Genomic DNA, 16,166 nt, shown 5'->3' with positions numbered 1-16,166 from the left:
AAAACACTGCAAAATCAGCACAATCCCATTCAATCCATGGCCTCCATGATGTTTAAATTCAAGACAACCCACAGAAAGACTAGGCCCATGCTAGACTCAAATACCCCTGGTGAAAAGGCCACAAGTACAGGCCCAAAAATCGAAAAACACTGCAAAATCAGCACAATCCTATTCCATCCATGGCCTCCATGATGTTTAAATTCAAGACAGCCCACAGAAAGACTAGGCCCATGCTAGACTCAAATACCCCTGGTGAAAAGGCCACAAGTACAGGCCCAAAAATCGAAAAACACTGCAAAATCAGCACAATCCCATTCAATCCATGGCCTCCATGATGTTTAAATTTAAGACAACCCACAGAAATACTAGGCCCATGCAAGACTCACTACCCCTGGGCATAAATAAAGGTTGAAAAGTAGGCAAAATGGTTGGAGGCCTAACAACAAAGCCTGCATTCAAAATGGCCACTTGCCTGCCAGCACATGGCCAGTGCCTGTAGCTGCACTCAAAATGGCCACCAGCCACATGGCATGTCCCTCCCCATGAACACCCCCAAAAATCGAAAAACACTGCAAAATCAGCACAATCCCATTCCATCCATGGCCTCCATGATGTTTAAATTCAAGACAGCCCACAGAAAGACTAGGCCCATGCACCACTCACTACCCCTGGTCAAGGCCCCAACAACAGGTCAAAAATCGAAAAACACAAAATTTTACAAAAAAAAAAAATCGAAAAACACAGAAAAATCAGCACAATCCCAATTCATCTATGGCCTCCATGATGTTTAAGTTCAAGACAACCCACAGAAAGAATCAGTCCACCCACCACTGAGTACCCCTGGGCAAAAGGCCCCAAAACAGCCCAAAAATCGAAAATCCCAAAATTTTAGTTGCAGCAACTGTAATGCCCCAAACAAACTTACTTGTAAAATTTCTAATCCAACAGTGATCCAAACAAAGTCAAAAAGGCCTCAAATCCAAAGATCCAGCAGCATCCACAAAAAGTAATCCTTCCAGGTCCACATCCAAATGAAAAGTGACCAGGAGATGGACAAAGCACTGGGAGGAGCCTGCTGAACAGGAACAGGAAGTTGAAGACTATGGGGCACTTCCTTCCTCCCACCCCCCTGCCCCCTCCCCAAAATGGACTCCTCGCTAAAAAAGTGCAGGCAAATGTCAAACTAAGGAGTTATTCACATAAAAATCATAATTTCTAGAAGGTTTATGCTGCTTGCTGGTGGATTTCTTGTGCAGAATTGCAAATTTATATTTTCGCTCGCCGCATCTCAAATCTCGCAATTGCGAAGTACCGCGAGACGTGATCTCGCCGTACTCGCGTTGACAAACTCTCGCTGTGCAAGTTGGCAAGCCGCGATGACGTAATCGCGCTCGCCAAATTCCCGCGGGATCACACAGCAAGATCCAAAATGGCGCAGCACTCGCAAAATATCGAGAAAAACAACTCGGCAAACGATGATAAACGCCGCGCGCCGCAAAAATTGTATCACCAACGCCGCGCGCCGCCAAAAAAATCCGCTCTGTGCGAATTTGCGGATTTTGCGGGAAATCCGCAAATCTCGCGGATTGCGGATTTCCCGAAAATCCGCAAAATCCGCGAGCGGAACGGATTTTCCGCCCACGCTTACCCTGAACCCTAAAAATACCCCTTTACCCAAAAACTGAAAACTGACCCTGAACCCTAAAAATACCCCTTTACCCAAAAACTAAAAACTGACCCAGAACCCTAAAAATACCCCTTTACCCAAAAACTGAAAACTGACCCTGAACCCTAAAAATACTCCTTTACCCAAAATAAATTAATATTATTTAATTAGCAATTAATTATTAATTAACAATAACAATAAAGTAAATATATTAGCACATTCGCTGTAATTAATTTAATTTAATAATTAATATTATTTTTCCCAATTAATTAATTAAGAATAACAATAAATTAAATATAAAAAAATACTATAATTAATGTAATTAAATAAATAATATTAATTAATTACCAACTAATTAATAATTATAAATATGTCAAAAATTATATTAATTAATTAACTAATTAATAGAAATTAATTACCAATTAATTATTAATTAAAATATGTACAAACATATATCAATTAATTAATTATTATTAAATTACTTCCCAACCTATCCCCCTATTAACCCATAACCCGCTACAAAACATATTTATCAATTAATCAATTAATTAAAAATAATTAAAAATTATGTCTCAATTAATTAATTAATAATTCCTACTAATTAATAATTAATTTAACATAATTAAATTACTTCCCACCCTATTCCCCTATAAACCCACAACCCGCTACAGTAGTAAAAGACAATATTTAATTAAATTACATTAAAAATAAATAATAAAACATAATAAATACAATATAATATACACTAAATTTATTTAAAAATTGATATTAGTAACATCAAAGTTATTAATTTCGATATTATTGACATCGATATTTACAACTTTGATATTACTGATATCATACCAATATCGATATTAAGACTGTCGATATTACTTACCTTCGATATTTTGTCCCATCGATATTTAAACTTCGATATTTTTGTATATCGATATTTAAAAATCGATATTTTGTCTGTGTTCCCTCTAGACCATCTGTGTAGAAAATGTAGTACAACAAATGGCAGCCACATTGTTGGTGCCTCTTTCTACCATTGTAGTACTTGTGGTCCAGGAAATGACCTCTAATGGCGTAACGGCGGTGGAGGGCGCAAGATGAATTCTATCCAGTCCCCCCTTGGGTGTTTAAAGATTGTGAGGGTCCCTGATTCACATAATTGGAGTCCTGAAGCAGTGAACACGAATATGACCCTCAAGTAGGTAGGTGTGGGACCTCGTATGTGGAAGGGAGGTGAGTGGAAGACATTCCATGCCCCAGTCCAAAGCCACTCACTGTAGTCGATAAGTAGTGGCACCAGGACATGTAGATTCCCGCCTAGGTCCCATGTCCAGTGGGTAGGGTCCATTGCCACCTCTGCCGATTCCTCAATGATGAGTAGAAGGGATACGCAGTATGGGCTACTTTCCCATCAACCTCATGATCAGAGGGAAGAGGTACCAGTGTATGTCCAGGAGTCCGCAGTCCTATGTCATCAGAAGTCAGGAGGAAGGGGAGAAGGGCCTCACACATTGGGATGTAGGTAGAGTGACAAAGGTTGGGACCCAGGGGGTGTAGTAGGATGCAGCATTGAGTCGGTTCACCGTACAGCCCAAGCTCGGCCTAAGGTTCCCTGAAGCTGTAGCCAATTTTTAGAGCTGGCCTGTTTCCCCAAAGTGGGTGTGGTCAGCCGTAGATTTCTCCATTCCAGTAGCTCTTACTTACCTCTTTAAGATTTCATCAGCTGTTTTGCCTTTGTAGCCATTTACACACTCAGTACCACTGGCTCATTCCAGTTGCAGTTTGCATCCCCTGTTGCTAAAATTGTAGATGGTGTTTACCGAGAACAGGGTCCCAGGAGTCATGAGGGCCCACCTCAAGTCGCACCCTCAATGGTCATAGCCTCTAGCGGGTTGGAGGCAAGCAGGCAGAGGAGGTATTAACATCACGGCAAAGGCCTCATACACTTTGGGTGATGGAGATCTATTCTACATCTTGCTCCACGACTGGACCCTTCTCTTTGTTTTCAAACATTTCTGGATAACATCATCATTAAGGTCAATCACAACAGTCCCACCATATTCCCCCAGGACATATTCACATCTCTCACGGTAAAAACCTCAACTTCACTCTTCTCACTGTTAGCTGCTGCCTTCAAGTATAGTCAAATTACCTACACCTTAAAACGCTCACACCAGATTTTATTGCCTTTCAAAACTATTGACCCGTCTTCAAACCGATTCATGAAAAATGTAATATAAAAATCAGTTTCCCTCAACTTAAGGCAAACTTTAAATTGGTCAATCTTATCAACCCTAACTTAATATAGAGTTTTTTTGCAAGGTTGTATAGCAAGTCAGTTGAGTTTTGGATGCCTTTTTTAAGACCCTTGACCAAAGAGATGTCTCCTGTAGTCCTTCTAGGCATAGATGTGCCGATTGTAGCATCCCATGTCTCTCCATTCCCTGATGGTCTTAGCTGATGTCTGGAAGGCTGAAAGAGAAGGTTGTTGTGTGATGGGTTGTGGAAGCTAGGAGATATGGACAGTTGGAGGAGGCTGGAGCCCTACCTCAACCTATCTGATGGTGCTGTAACCTAATGGCCTAATGTAAAATAAAGAACTTACCTCGTACCTGAGTATCTTCAGGCCCTTGTATGTAGACCCTATCCTCCAACTTCAACACTGTTATCTACTTTGTACTACTAAATATCACTCAACTTACTTGAATGGCACATTCTGTACCAGGGTGACCGGAAGTGCTCAGCCATATGGTAACAATTATTGCAGTTTTCTTGCTTTCAGTAGACCTAATTAAATAATGAATAAAGGCAATGTTTCCACTGAACCTTTGGATGCTAAATAACAGGTTGAGGACCTGTGGAGGAATGTGAGGAAGAATGTACCATAAAAGAGTGACATGAGCATGTCTGCTCTTATTTCTTTGGTGACAATAGTACTAAATGGTGTGGGATGTCCGACCTTCTTAATATATAAATAAGAAAAAGCACACCAGTATGAACAAACTGCACCAGAACCAAATAAAACCTATGTTTTTAATCTACTATTTTACTTCCAGCTGGAGGAATGGTGGTTGAATGCTGTGTATCTTGAAAGCCGTGTGGCCTCACAAATAAATGTGAATTTTGCAGGGCCAGCACCCTATATCGAACATTACTGGCCTACTCAGGAAGGCACACAGATTGAAAGAGGAGCCATTGCACTTTGGTATGTCCTGAAGTTCTGGGACCTTCTTAGAAAGTAAGAATTGCTACATCTAAAATATTTGCATTTTAAAAGTTTTGGTTTAGTTTCTATGTACGATTTAGAAATGTTAAGGTTCTTACTGATCAATGTATTGCTAGTGTGAACATTTTAGACCCTATATGATGTAGGGTTGACTTGAGTCTGCCCGACACCGTTATGGTGTGGGAACCTACCGACCGTAGGTCGGCGGTTCCGCACACCATAATATAATGCGACCGCACATAGTGCGGTCACAAACTCCCATATCACTATTGTAGTTCGTGCTGCAGGCCGTTTAGGCCTGCAGTACAAGCTCCCATAGAGAAATGAGAGTTTGTTTGAATCCCTGCACCATGTGGCAGGTACCTCACTGTGCATGGATTTACAGGGGGCACCATAGAAGCCCCCCAGGCCCTTCAATTGGAGGCTGCAGAACGATGGGAGCCATGCTAGGGCCCCCCTAAGTCGCTTTTCGACAGGCTTTCCACATCAGAAAGCTCGGCTTGGAAAGCCTTTTGGAAATCGACATCATAATCCCTACGGCAGAAACGCTGAACGTAAGGGATTATGTGCAGGTTTCCGACTGGAGCTCGTCGTAAGCCAGCCGGAATGACCAGCCGGTTTAAACTTTGCCTGGCTACATTGTAATTAGATGGTCAGACTTTAAACCATGGATGTTGGTCAGAAAGCCTCCGGCATCCTAATGAGCCCCTCCATGTTATTGACATTTTATGAAACTTATAATGACATTAACTACAATAATAACGCTTAAATGAGAGGTTTCATTTAAACTGTTGTTTTAAAGGAAGCCTTTCTAGATGCATGTTCAACCTTCGGACACTTTGTAGATTTCAACATTCCAGTAGCTCTTACCTACCTCTTTAAGATTTCATTAGCTGTTTTGCCTTTGTAGCCAGTTACACACTCAGTACCACTGGCTCATTCCAGTTGCAGTTTGCATCCCCTGTTGCTAAAATTGTCTGCCAGTCACCACATGATAATGGTCTAAGGCATAACATAGAGTTGTATGCCAACCCACTGGATCCCAGTAAGGTTCATTAAAAGAGAGGATACATGAGTTCAGGAGTGGCATGTGTGTGTGTGCACTAGGAAGTATGGTAATGTATCCTATGCAGTTACAGGAACAGACTGACCCATGATGAGCTCCAAGAAATGATCCTTGGTGAAATAGAAGAGGCACCTTGAAAGGCTTTATTCTGACAGATTTTGGATCAGGAGAGGAGTGTTGTTGGAAGAGAAGAGAGATGGTATGAAGAAAGATTTAAGAGACTTAAGAGGGTGCTTTCATTGGGACACGTAACAGGAGAAAATAGAAATGAGAAGCTTGTGCAGGTACTGTTGTTATGCCATGATATTCAGGCATGTAATGATTGGTTCAGTTGTCTCTAAGTGATCTGATAGTTGTAAACGACATGCACTTTTCAGCTGTCCAGCATTCATTAGTTATGCTGCGCCACTGAAGTTCTAATGTTGAGATGCAAAGGGCAAGCATGGCTGAGCAGAGAAATGCAGAACTCATTTAAGGTTTGTATGTTGCCCATGGAAATGCAGATGGAATGAGCCTCCATCCTGCCCCTGCTAAAAAAACCTAACTTAGACATCACGGAAATGAACAACTATCGCCCAATCGCCCGACTCCCCCTTCCTGCCAGAATAATAGAAGGTAGCCTGAATGCACAACTAAGCACCTTCCTAAAAACAGGGGATCATCTTGATTCTTCCCAGCACGGTTTCCGTGCGGAACACAGCACGGAATCCGCTCTGATCAAATCTATGGAAGACATAAGGCAAGTAATGGATACAGGAGGCACAGCGGCCCTGATCCTGTTGGATCTTTCTGCGGCCTTCGACACGGTCCACCATAACTTACTGGTGGACCGGTTGAGGGCCTGTGGAATCCAGGGAAAAGCACTAAAAATCCTTCAGGCGTTCCTGTCCGACAGAACACAGTCAGTGGCGCTAGGAGACCACGAATCACAGTCATTTGTACTACCCTGTGGAGTCCCCCAGGGATCTTCGCTTAGCCCCACCCTTTTTAATGTTTATGTGTCTACCCTCGCCCCGGTGATTAGATCGTTCGGTTTTCAACTCACGGCCTATGCCGACGACACACAGATTGTGGTGTCCTTGCTACCCGGCAACACTGACAACACCGCAGACAGATTCAAAAACTGTATGCACGAAATGGGATGCTGGATGGCACAAAGCTGCCTTAAACTGAACTCCTCGAAGACAGAGGTCCTGCTCTTTGGAGCTAGAGAGAACTTTTGGTCCCCGAGATGGTGGCCAGATGAAATGGGACCACTCCCCGTGCCGGTTAATAAAGTGAAAAACCTGGGCATTCTTGTGGACAGCTCACTGTCCTTTAAACCTCAGATTAACGCACTCTCTTCCTCCCTCCATTACACCCTCAAAACCATCAGAAAAATTCTCCCTTACCTGGAGAAGAAACACAGGAAAACCATTGTTACTGGTCTAGTGCTTTCTCGTCTAGACTACTGTAAAAGCCTGATGTTAAACGCCCAGCAGAGTGTACTCAACAAACTCCAACTGTTGCAAAATGCAGCCGCCCGCCTGATCACCGACACTCCCAAATTTGCGTCGGTATCCCAGGACCTGGTGGCTCTACACTGGCTGCCAATTCGTAAGAGAATTGCATTCAAGGCTTTGTGTATGGTCTTCAAGGCCCTTCATGATATGGGCCCCAGACACATGAAACTGCTCTTTCGCTGGCATAAACCAGCACGAACCCTGAGGTCAGGAGAATTGGCCCTGGTTACGGTCCCCAGAATCAAAAGAGCTCGATGGGGAGGTAGGAGCTTCTCCCTTAGGGCGGCAGAGGCCTGGAACAAACTTCCACTCATGCTCAGACAAACTCAGAATCTGATGGCCTTTAGAAAATGACTCAAGACATGGCTTTTCACTCAGTAAGCCTGCGCTCTCACGTTTGCCCTATCAAACCAGCGCCAGGACACCTCAGGGTAACAGAGCGCTCCATAAATGTGCTAAATAAATAAATAAATGCATGGAAGGGAGTCCACCGCCTACTTCAAAATATGCCTAACTATGCCCCAAAAATCAAGCAAACCAAGAGCCATGTTCCCTTCTGTGGCTCCAGGAGCTATGGGGCAAGGAATGGTGGAGCTTGGGGACGAGAGACTCTAAGTGACAACGTGGCATTTGCACGAGGTCAGCAATGAATAATATAACAAAGGACATAGATAAGATTCCTTTACAACTTAGCTGATTGCCTGTCAAGATCATGGACATGAATTCAAATTGAAAGCAAAAATAGGCATTTATTTGCCTTGCACCTGTCTCAAATGTCACCCCTCCATCTCGAAAAAGGCACTCAACAAGGAATGTATTGAGATTTGTCACCAGCTAGACCTTACTGATCATCTCAGTGCTTTCAGTGAAAAGTTAGCTATCCACTGTCGGCAATAACCAACCATTCCTAGAAACATCCTGACTTCTCTCTGTGTCATGGGCGAATTCATTTTCATGATCGCCTCTATCCTATCTGGTGACACCTTTTGTTTTCCCTTTTCAATTCTGTGACCCAAGTACTGCACTTCTGTCAAACAGTACTGTAATTTGCTCGGAGACACCTTGTGTCCGTTCTCAGCCAAGTGATTCAGTAAGGTGATGGAGTCTAATTTGCAAGCTTCCTCAGTTTCTGACGCCACAAGCAGGTCTTCTATGTACTGGACCAGAACCGAGTTCCGTGGCAGTACTAGACTTTCAAGATTTTTCTTCAACAGCTAGTTAAAAATCGATGGGCTCTCTGTATACCCCTGTGGGATATGACACCATGTTAAAACGCGATTTTCCAGCTTAAAAGCGAAAAGATATTGGCTCTCCTCATCTAAGGGGATTGAAAAGAAGGCCTGGCAAAGGTCTATCACTGTGAACCACTCAGCTTGGAATGGTATCTGAAACAAGATCACTGATGGATTCGGTACCACTGGACAACACGAAACAACTATGTTATTAATCTTTCGAAGGTCCTGCACTATTCTGTATTTCCCACTAGGCTTCTGCAAACCCATAATCGGGGAGTTACATGGGCTTCCCACGATTTCCTTCAGTATTCCCTGCTTAATCATGGATTCGATCACAGGCTTTATTCCTGCAATCGTCTCCGGGGTCAACTTGTATTGGGGTGTTCTTGGATACTCAGCATTTGGTTTTACCATGATCTTCACTGGCTCTACCCCTTTGATCAGTCCTATTTCTTCCCCAGTGAAATCCCACACTTCAGATGACACCGCACCTCTCAAGTCCCATGGAAGCTCTTCCACCGTCAAGGTGGGATACAGCTCCACACACATCCTTGAATTTGCAACTTTGAAATCAGCGTCATCATCGTTAGTCAATACTTCCACTCCTTGGGGTGTGCAATATATAGTACAATTTAGTTTGCATAACAAGTCTCTTCCTAACAGACACACAGGGCTGGAGTCACAGACCACAAACTGATGCTCATCGCTGTATTTCCCTATTTTCACTGATACTGGCTCCGTCAAAGAACTTGTTATTCTTCTGTTTGCTACCCCCACCACTTGAATGGTTTCCCCTGACATGGGCAGGTCTGGGACCACTGCTGATCTTATGGTGGATCGAGTGGCTCCTGTGTCTACTAAGAAGGTTGTAGGACACCCTGCTACTTCGGCCTCCACGTATGGTCCCTCTGGTCCACCTCTAAAACTGCCCCGAGGGTACAATCTTCCTCTCTATTCACTCGCTGTCCCGTAAGGGGATCAACGTAATAGCATTCTTCTCCTCCTACGAAAAGTGGCATTTGTCTATAGGTCTTTCCCCCTGTCGAAATTCTGGGTGGTTGAGGGAACTGAGCTCGAGGGGTCGGGGTCCCCCCTTTGACCATCTTTCCCTTGGGTATCGTTGTCCCCTTCGTCAGACTGCTCTGGACTTCGTCCTCCTCTGGTTCTAGTTCTCCAGTCTCAATATTATAGGGGCACTCGCGTTTCCAATGCCCCACCTCGTTACACTGGTGGCACCTGGTCGTCTTTTTCAATGTCGCAATATCTACCCTAGGTCTCTGTTTTTCCTCATCGTCTTTATTCTGATTATTTTGCTTACTTCCTAATGTCCCTGTTCCCTGTTGCCGCTGTCCACCCTTTCCAGCCGACTGCATCTGCACCATCATCAGTTTCTCCTTAAGTTTCTTTGCTTTGGAGTCTATCTCATCGCTGCAGTACCTTGCATATCTCAGAATTTCATCTAACGGTTTGTTTTGCCAACAAATTAAATGCTGCTGAATCATCAAACTAATATCAGGTCTCAATCCCAGAACGAACTTTGACACAAACTGTCCTATGTCTTTAGGATCCATTACATCCAACCCACTGTACTGTTTGAACGCTTTCAGCAATCTCTCATAATACTCATGGACAGTCTCTTTAGGTTCTTGGGTGGTCCGATCTATCTTAACCCAGTCTATGTCCTGCAACGGCACCTTATCCTTCAGCCATGCCAATACCCTTTCGTACTTTTCCATGACTTTTTCTGATGGTCCGTTTGTCTGGGCATCCCTATCCGGTTCGGATGTTGGCCATTCGACGCTAACCTTACATGCTGTCCACAAGTCCCCTGGCACTACAATATCAAACAGGGTGTTCAGGTCTACCCACAGTACCTTGGATATCTTTACGAACCATGTTCCCGCGATCCCGTCCGTGATCACTGGATGCATGGTGAGATCCCTCGCGACTCTCCGTGCTCCCGCAGCTCCAATGTTGTACATTTTCGCCAGGTGTGTGGTGAGTGCACCTGAAGCTGTTCCTGTACACCTGCGTTCTTCGATCTCCCTCACTGAGAATGGGGCGAGGCACCCCTCCACATCCTGCATTCCTATCCTCATGCTCCTGTCTACCTCCACTCCCGATGTGGCGAGTGTCTCCTTTACCGTCCTGACTTTTCCCGTCCCACTCTGGACCGCTTTCGCCCGCTCCGCAGTGAGACAGGGTTCCGTTCTCTCGGTTTCCGCATTCCGCTTCCGCTCCTAACCTGTTGTTTTGTGTTTCTACGGCCGCATCCCATTCTTTCAAGTACTCCCTTAATTCCCTAAAGGATTTCGGCCGTGGTCCTCTCAGATCCATCTGCCCTCTCTTACCCCCTTGATCTATTATGGGATCCACTACTGAATCCAATGGGGTGCTTCGACCTCTTGGTCCTAGCAACTGCCTTTGTGAATTAATCGTATTGTTCCTGCTTTCCATCTCTGCTCTTTCCCTGTCCAATCGTATCTGTTCTTCCTCTCGTGCTCTTTCTGGGTTTTAGATCGACACTACAGGACCTATGGTAACAGGTACTTGGAGAGCGTCTGGCAACTGGTAGGACTTAGCATGCTCCATTTCTGGCACCTTTTGTACCACGAACCTTCCGACTACTCTCTGCACTGGACTAGGTTGAGGTATTTCCTCGCCCTTGGTGGGTTCCCAATCGGTTATAGGGAGCGGTCTATACTCTCCTTTACTCGCCCCGTCCCCCCCTTGGAGCTCGGGACGTTCTACCTCTCTATTGTACGGAGGTGGTCTGTCCATCAACAACCTATTTATCAGACTGTCCTCTGTCTCGCTCTCATCGTCCTCCACTAGAGGTTTCTTTTCTCCTGTGACTTCTATCACTGGATACAGTTTATCTGCTTCAATTCTCTGCACTCTCCACTTTTTAGCTTCTTCATCCCATTTGGCATCCTGCACTGCTCTTACCGATCGTTTCACTCTTTCTTGGCGCCTGTTCAAGCTCCGATCGTACGCCGCCCTGAACCATGCATTAAGGGCTTCAAATTGTGTTGGTCTGGGTAGAGGTCTTGTCGCAAGCATTACTGCTTTCAGCTGGTTCAATGCTTCCAGCCTAAACGTTCCGTATTTCGGGAACGTCAGTTCCTCATTTCCCTCCGTTATCTTGCTCCACTCAGAGATCCACAGTATAGTATGTAACCCAACATTCACAGCCATATAATGAGCTGGTGTACCCTCCGGCGGGGCCTCTTCCCCGTCATAAGAATTCCTTCTGTCTCTCCTAAAGATCGCCCTTAGACATTTAAAACACTTCATGTTCAAAATCTACAATTTTCCTTAATTCTCTTCCTTTGTTTACTTCCTGATGACAATTCGCCAATCCCAGCGCGGCTCTCGCTAACCGGCCTATCCCAGCGCGGCTCTACACCAACCGGCGTATCACAGCGCGGCTCGCGTCAACCAGCCTATCCCAGCGCGGCTCGCTCTGACGTCATTCGTCCCCTTTGCAGCAGTTCCCCTCCTCTCTCAGCTCGTCTCCTGGTCACGCATACGTCCCATTCATACACCGAAAAATGACTACGTCCGACCAAGCAATCACTTTTCTTGACTGTACGTCCACAGTCTAACTGTAATTGTCACCTCAACTGACGACGTCTTCCGTAAACGTTCAGACGATCGCCTTAACTGATAGGTTACTTACACACAGTAAACGTCCGACCAGCGTCCGTTACTCATACACTCACTCTTACGTTCCCCCTATCACGGTCCTACGGGCGATCAATGGTACCTCATGACCCCCTTCACAATGGTAGACAATTACTCTGGATGTCCGATACACCCGAACCACTTAAGCTCTTCCCTGAACTTAAGATTTTCACCAGGTTGCGCGCGCTCACAACCGTCTCACAATCACACTACAGGCATTCAACTCCGCTTGACATTACACCACAGGTACAACACAAACACCGCAATCTGACAACGCATGACCCTTATACTCACTCTCGACCGACTCTGCTGCTTTTCTCTCTCGCACCGTCAGCACCTTCTTCGGCAGGTGGCTCTTCTTCTGGTCGTCGATCACTAGGGGCCTTGGGGTAATCTTGACCTAATCTAGGTCGCCTTCCTCAAGAAGCCAACCATCTTTCTCTGCTACCAACTGGGAACGTGAGATTTTTGATCAATTGTCAGATCACCCTAACTCCTATCTCACTTAAGTCTTTTGGATCGATTGTTGACTGTCATTGAGTAAAAGGCAAACCCTACATAGGTCAAACCAACCCAAACTGACACAACTTTAAAGAACCACTTACTCCGGATAAGTTTAAAGATTTATTATAAAGCCAAAATTAGTTGCAGGTACAAACATCTCAATAAAAGATTCAAAAGATACACAGGCAGTAAGATGAACATGAACTCTCTGAGAGATCTTAATCGACAGAAGAAAACCACCAAGACTAATTCAAAAATAAGTAAGTTAAGTATCATCGAAACAAGATGGAGCTTGAGCGTCATTTACAGAAAAGAAAACAAATCAGGTTAGACTGTCCCTACACTGAAATAAGTGACATCCCTACTTAGCAGAGTCTTATCCTAAAAAGGTGTCAGCCGTGGTGACTTCTAAAGAAGATCACACACTTCTCTTAGTCTTAGATGAAACCCTATGCATAGCAGTCATGTCCTCTCTGCCTAACCATCCGCTCTCTTCGGGTCCTCAGGCCGTCTGCTCTACCTCCTCCCCAGGGCACTGTCCCTAATACAGAATCACAGTATGGGTGGAACGCCCCTCTGAGACGCCCACCACGTACACAATTCACGTGGTCTCGATTCGTTTTTTTTCCATAGTTTCGCTTCTTTGGGCCGTCGGTTAAGTTGACCTTGCTTGCCAGGCTCCGTCTCCAGCATGCCGGTACCCCATGACATTCCAGTAGACTCCTCCGGACCCGAGCCTATCTCCTCGAACAGAGCTCTATTCATCAAGCTCTTTGATTGGTACCCCCCTCGCACCTGCAAACAGACACTCCGAAGCAGGGCCCCAAATTCCAGGCTCCCCTTATCAGGCTAGGCCATAAAACTTCTACCAGCATTGGCAATTTATTTTAACAAGGCTCGACTTTAACTAACACGTGCAGATCAAAGAAGACACTTTATCTCTCCAGGGCTACTAAATTACGTGCAGTAGCCTGCATCCTGTGAACCCTTATTTCTTAACTTAAAATAATATGCTAACACACCGCACTCTGGTTATACAAAAACATTTCTATAAAACATAGCCTTTAACATATAAGCAAAATCATTGAATAATATTGAATCCATGTTACATGAAAGATGCAATTGTACATTCCGTTCTTATACTGTGCCACGAGGTCTGCACGTTTCTTCATTTTGCATATTACATCCCTCTTCATTTAGCAGCTACATAACATGGAACCTGATTAACACGACTAACATTTCTAAACATTTCCACACATTTCTATAGTAGCCCACACTCTATATGTGCTCTCTATATCTAACAAAGCAATCAGGAGTAAATGCGGATACATATTTCCACTTCTCTAGTTACCTTGACTAACTTACGCAACTGGTTTGTAAATATGGCGTATTCATACATTTCATTCAAATTGCGCTCTCTCAAGACTTTAAAAGATATGCACTCTGCAGACAACAGGTGAGGCTCGCACTTAACCCCTTCGCTGCTAGGCCTCCACCCCCCCCCCCGTGCTAACTCTTTGGGGTAGTTCATGCTTAACCCAATGTAATTTTTTGACCACATAAGGTATCCACGCCAGATTTGCATCCTTTTCTTCCAACATCATGGGGATTCTGAAATTACCCATGGTTTGTGGATTCCCTCGAAGGGGACCCAGAAATTAGCCAAAATACAGCTACATTTTGGTTTGTGTTTTTTTTAAATGGGGAAAAAGTGCTGCAAATGAAAGCGTCTGGTTTTTCCCCTGTAAATGGTATCAACAAAGGGTTTGTGGGTCTGAAATCACCATGTTCCTAGCTTTTAGGAACAGACTGACTTTAGTTAGAAAACCAACATTTGTTACACAATTTTTGCATTTTACTGGGATATAGCCTTTGTTTGCTATTTTTTGTTCTTTCAACCTTCTTCCAGTTAATGGTAGAAATGGGTATGGAAGCAATAAGAGGTCCTGGATAGCTATACGTTTTAGTAGAGTAGACAAAATTCTGAATCCAGCAAGGGGTCATTTGTGTCGATCCTGCAAGGATTCTTAATAGAAACTAACAGTTAACTCATTGTGCAATGATAAGTGACAACCTTCGTCAAAGTAACTCATACATCGTTATGAGAACACCATTAATAAGATCCACCAGATCACACATGATTGTTTGAAAGTAGGATATAGGGCAGATAAACAGTTCATCGATTGTGTAGACAACACATCAGTATCTCGACCTTCCTCTACCGAGGAACATTTCAAAGGTTAATGGCAAGTACCAGCAGGCCCCTTACCTTATCCATATTAATAACTTCCAGGGCACCGCAGCGCGGTCCATCCCTGGCAGAGTTACCTACCACTCGGTAACTCCCCCAAAAGATTCAATTTTTTCAGGTATCCCGGGGTAGGGCCGAAAGGTCCGGGACCACCAGCAGGTCAGTCCCTCCCCTCCTGCCAGCCCGGTGCTCACATAATAAACCCCCTTCTCAGGGGAAAATTCCAGTAAATCAGTCCATATTTGGGGTAGCCCCCATTTCTGCTGCAAGAAATTACGCCACAGGGCGAGTTGGCCACTGTCAAAACTCGCCCTCCCCCCGCTACCCCTGCTGTGCCGCTTCAATACCCCTGCGATTGTCTGTTGCCCGTGAAAGGAGCGGACGGTCCTCATACTGCTAGGGTGCCTCCTCACTAATGGGCCTTGCTCTATCTCCCGCACCCTATTTTATGGGTGCTTCCGGATATGCCTCTGTCCCAAATTCCTCTATGTGTACCCCTAAACAACTCAGTTATGACTGCATGTGGTATACTGAGAGCCATAGCAACAATGCTGACTGGCACGCTCGGCTTTCTAGAAGACTCGGGCTAATATTCACCCTCCGGGCGTAACAATGACTCTGGGCCCTAGTGAAGGTCTGCAGGAAGGAAGCCGGATTCTACCGCTACCCTAGGGCCCTTCAGCTAGTACCGATTTTCTTATATAGGACTGGTGTGGCCCGCCTACTAGAGCTCCATGCGGGGCCCCCCCTCCCCCTTGAATGACTTAAGGCACCTTTGATGTACTAAGTCCTTGCCCCCATTCGTGAACCTTGGGGGCCCCTGCCATGCGACAACCCGGCGTGTTGTAGATAGTTGCCGGGCTGTTCTCCACTGTCATTACGTTTGTCGGGGGAATAACTTCTATTCCGCCTCCCTTCCGTATCGATGCCTACCCATCTTACCCCACTCCAGGCTTGCTGGGGCTGCTACTTGCATTTAGCTTGCTCCTAACCCTTGTTTACTTGTTGGATTGTTGCTTACCGCCAAAAAATGCG

General features: G+C 44.9%; 1 protein-coding gene across 2 annotated transcripts in view; it reads left to right on the top strand.

Moving 5' to 3' along the window:
* Window positions 1-16,166, top strand: part of LOC147688907 (peroxisomal carnitine O-octanoyltransferase-like) — a 633,161-nt gene that overhangs the window by 286,359 nt on the left and 330,636 nt on the right. The window contains exon 4 of one of the 2 annotated variants that reach the window (XM_086941804.1): window positions 4,717-4,865. In XM_086941804.1, coding sequence (XP_086797930.1) covers window positions 4,717-4,865 — 149 coding nt within the window. Of the gene's footprint in view, window positions 1-4,716; window positions 4,899-16,166 lie in introns of both variants that reach the window. The other variant, XM_086941803.1, reaches the window with a different exon arrangement.

Source organism: Lissotriton vulgaris, chromosome 10 (assembly GCF_964263255.1).
Source record: "Lissotriton vulgaris chromosome 10, aLisVul1.2, whole genome shotgun sequence".
Classification (NCBI taxonomy): Eukaryota; Metazoa; Chordata; class Amphibia; order Caudata; family Salamandridae; genus Lissotriton; species Lissotriton vulgaris.
This window is presented reverse-complemented; position numbering and strand designations above follow the sequence as displayed.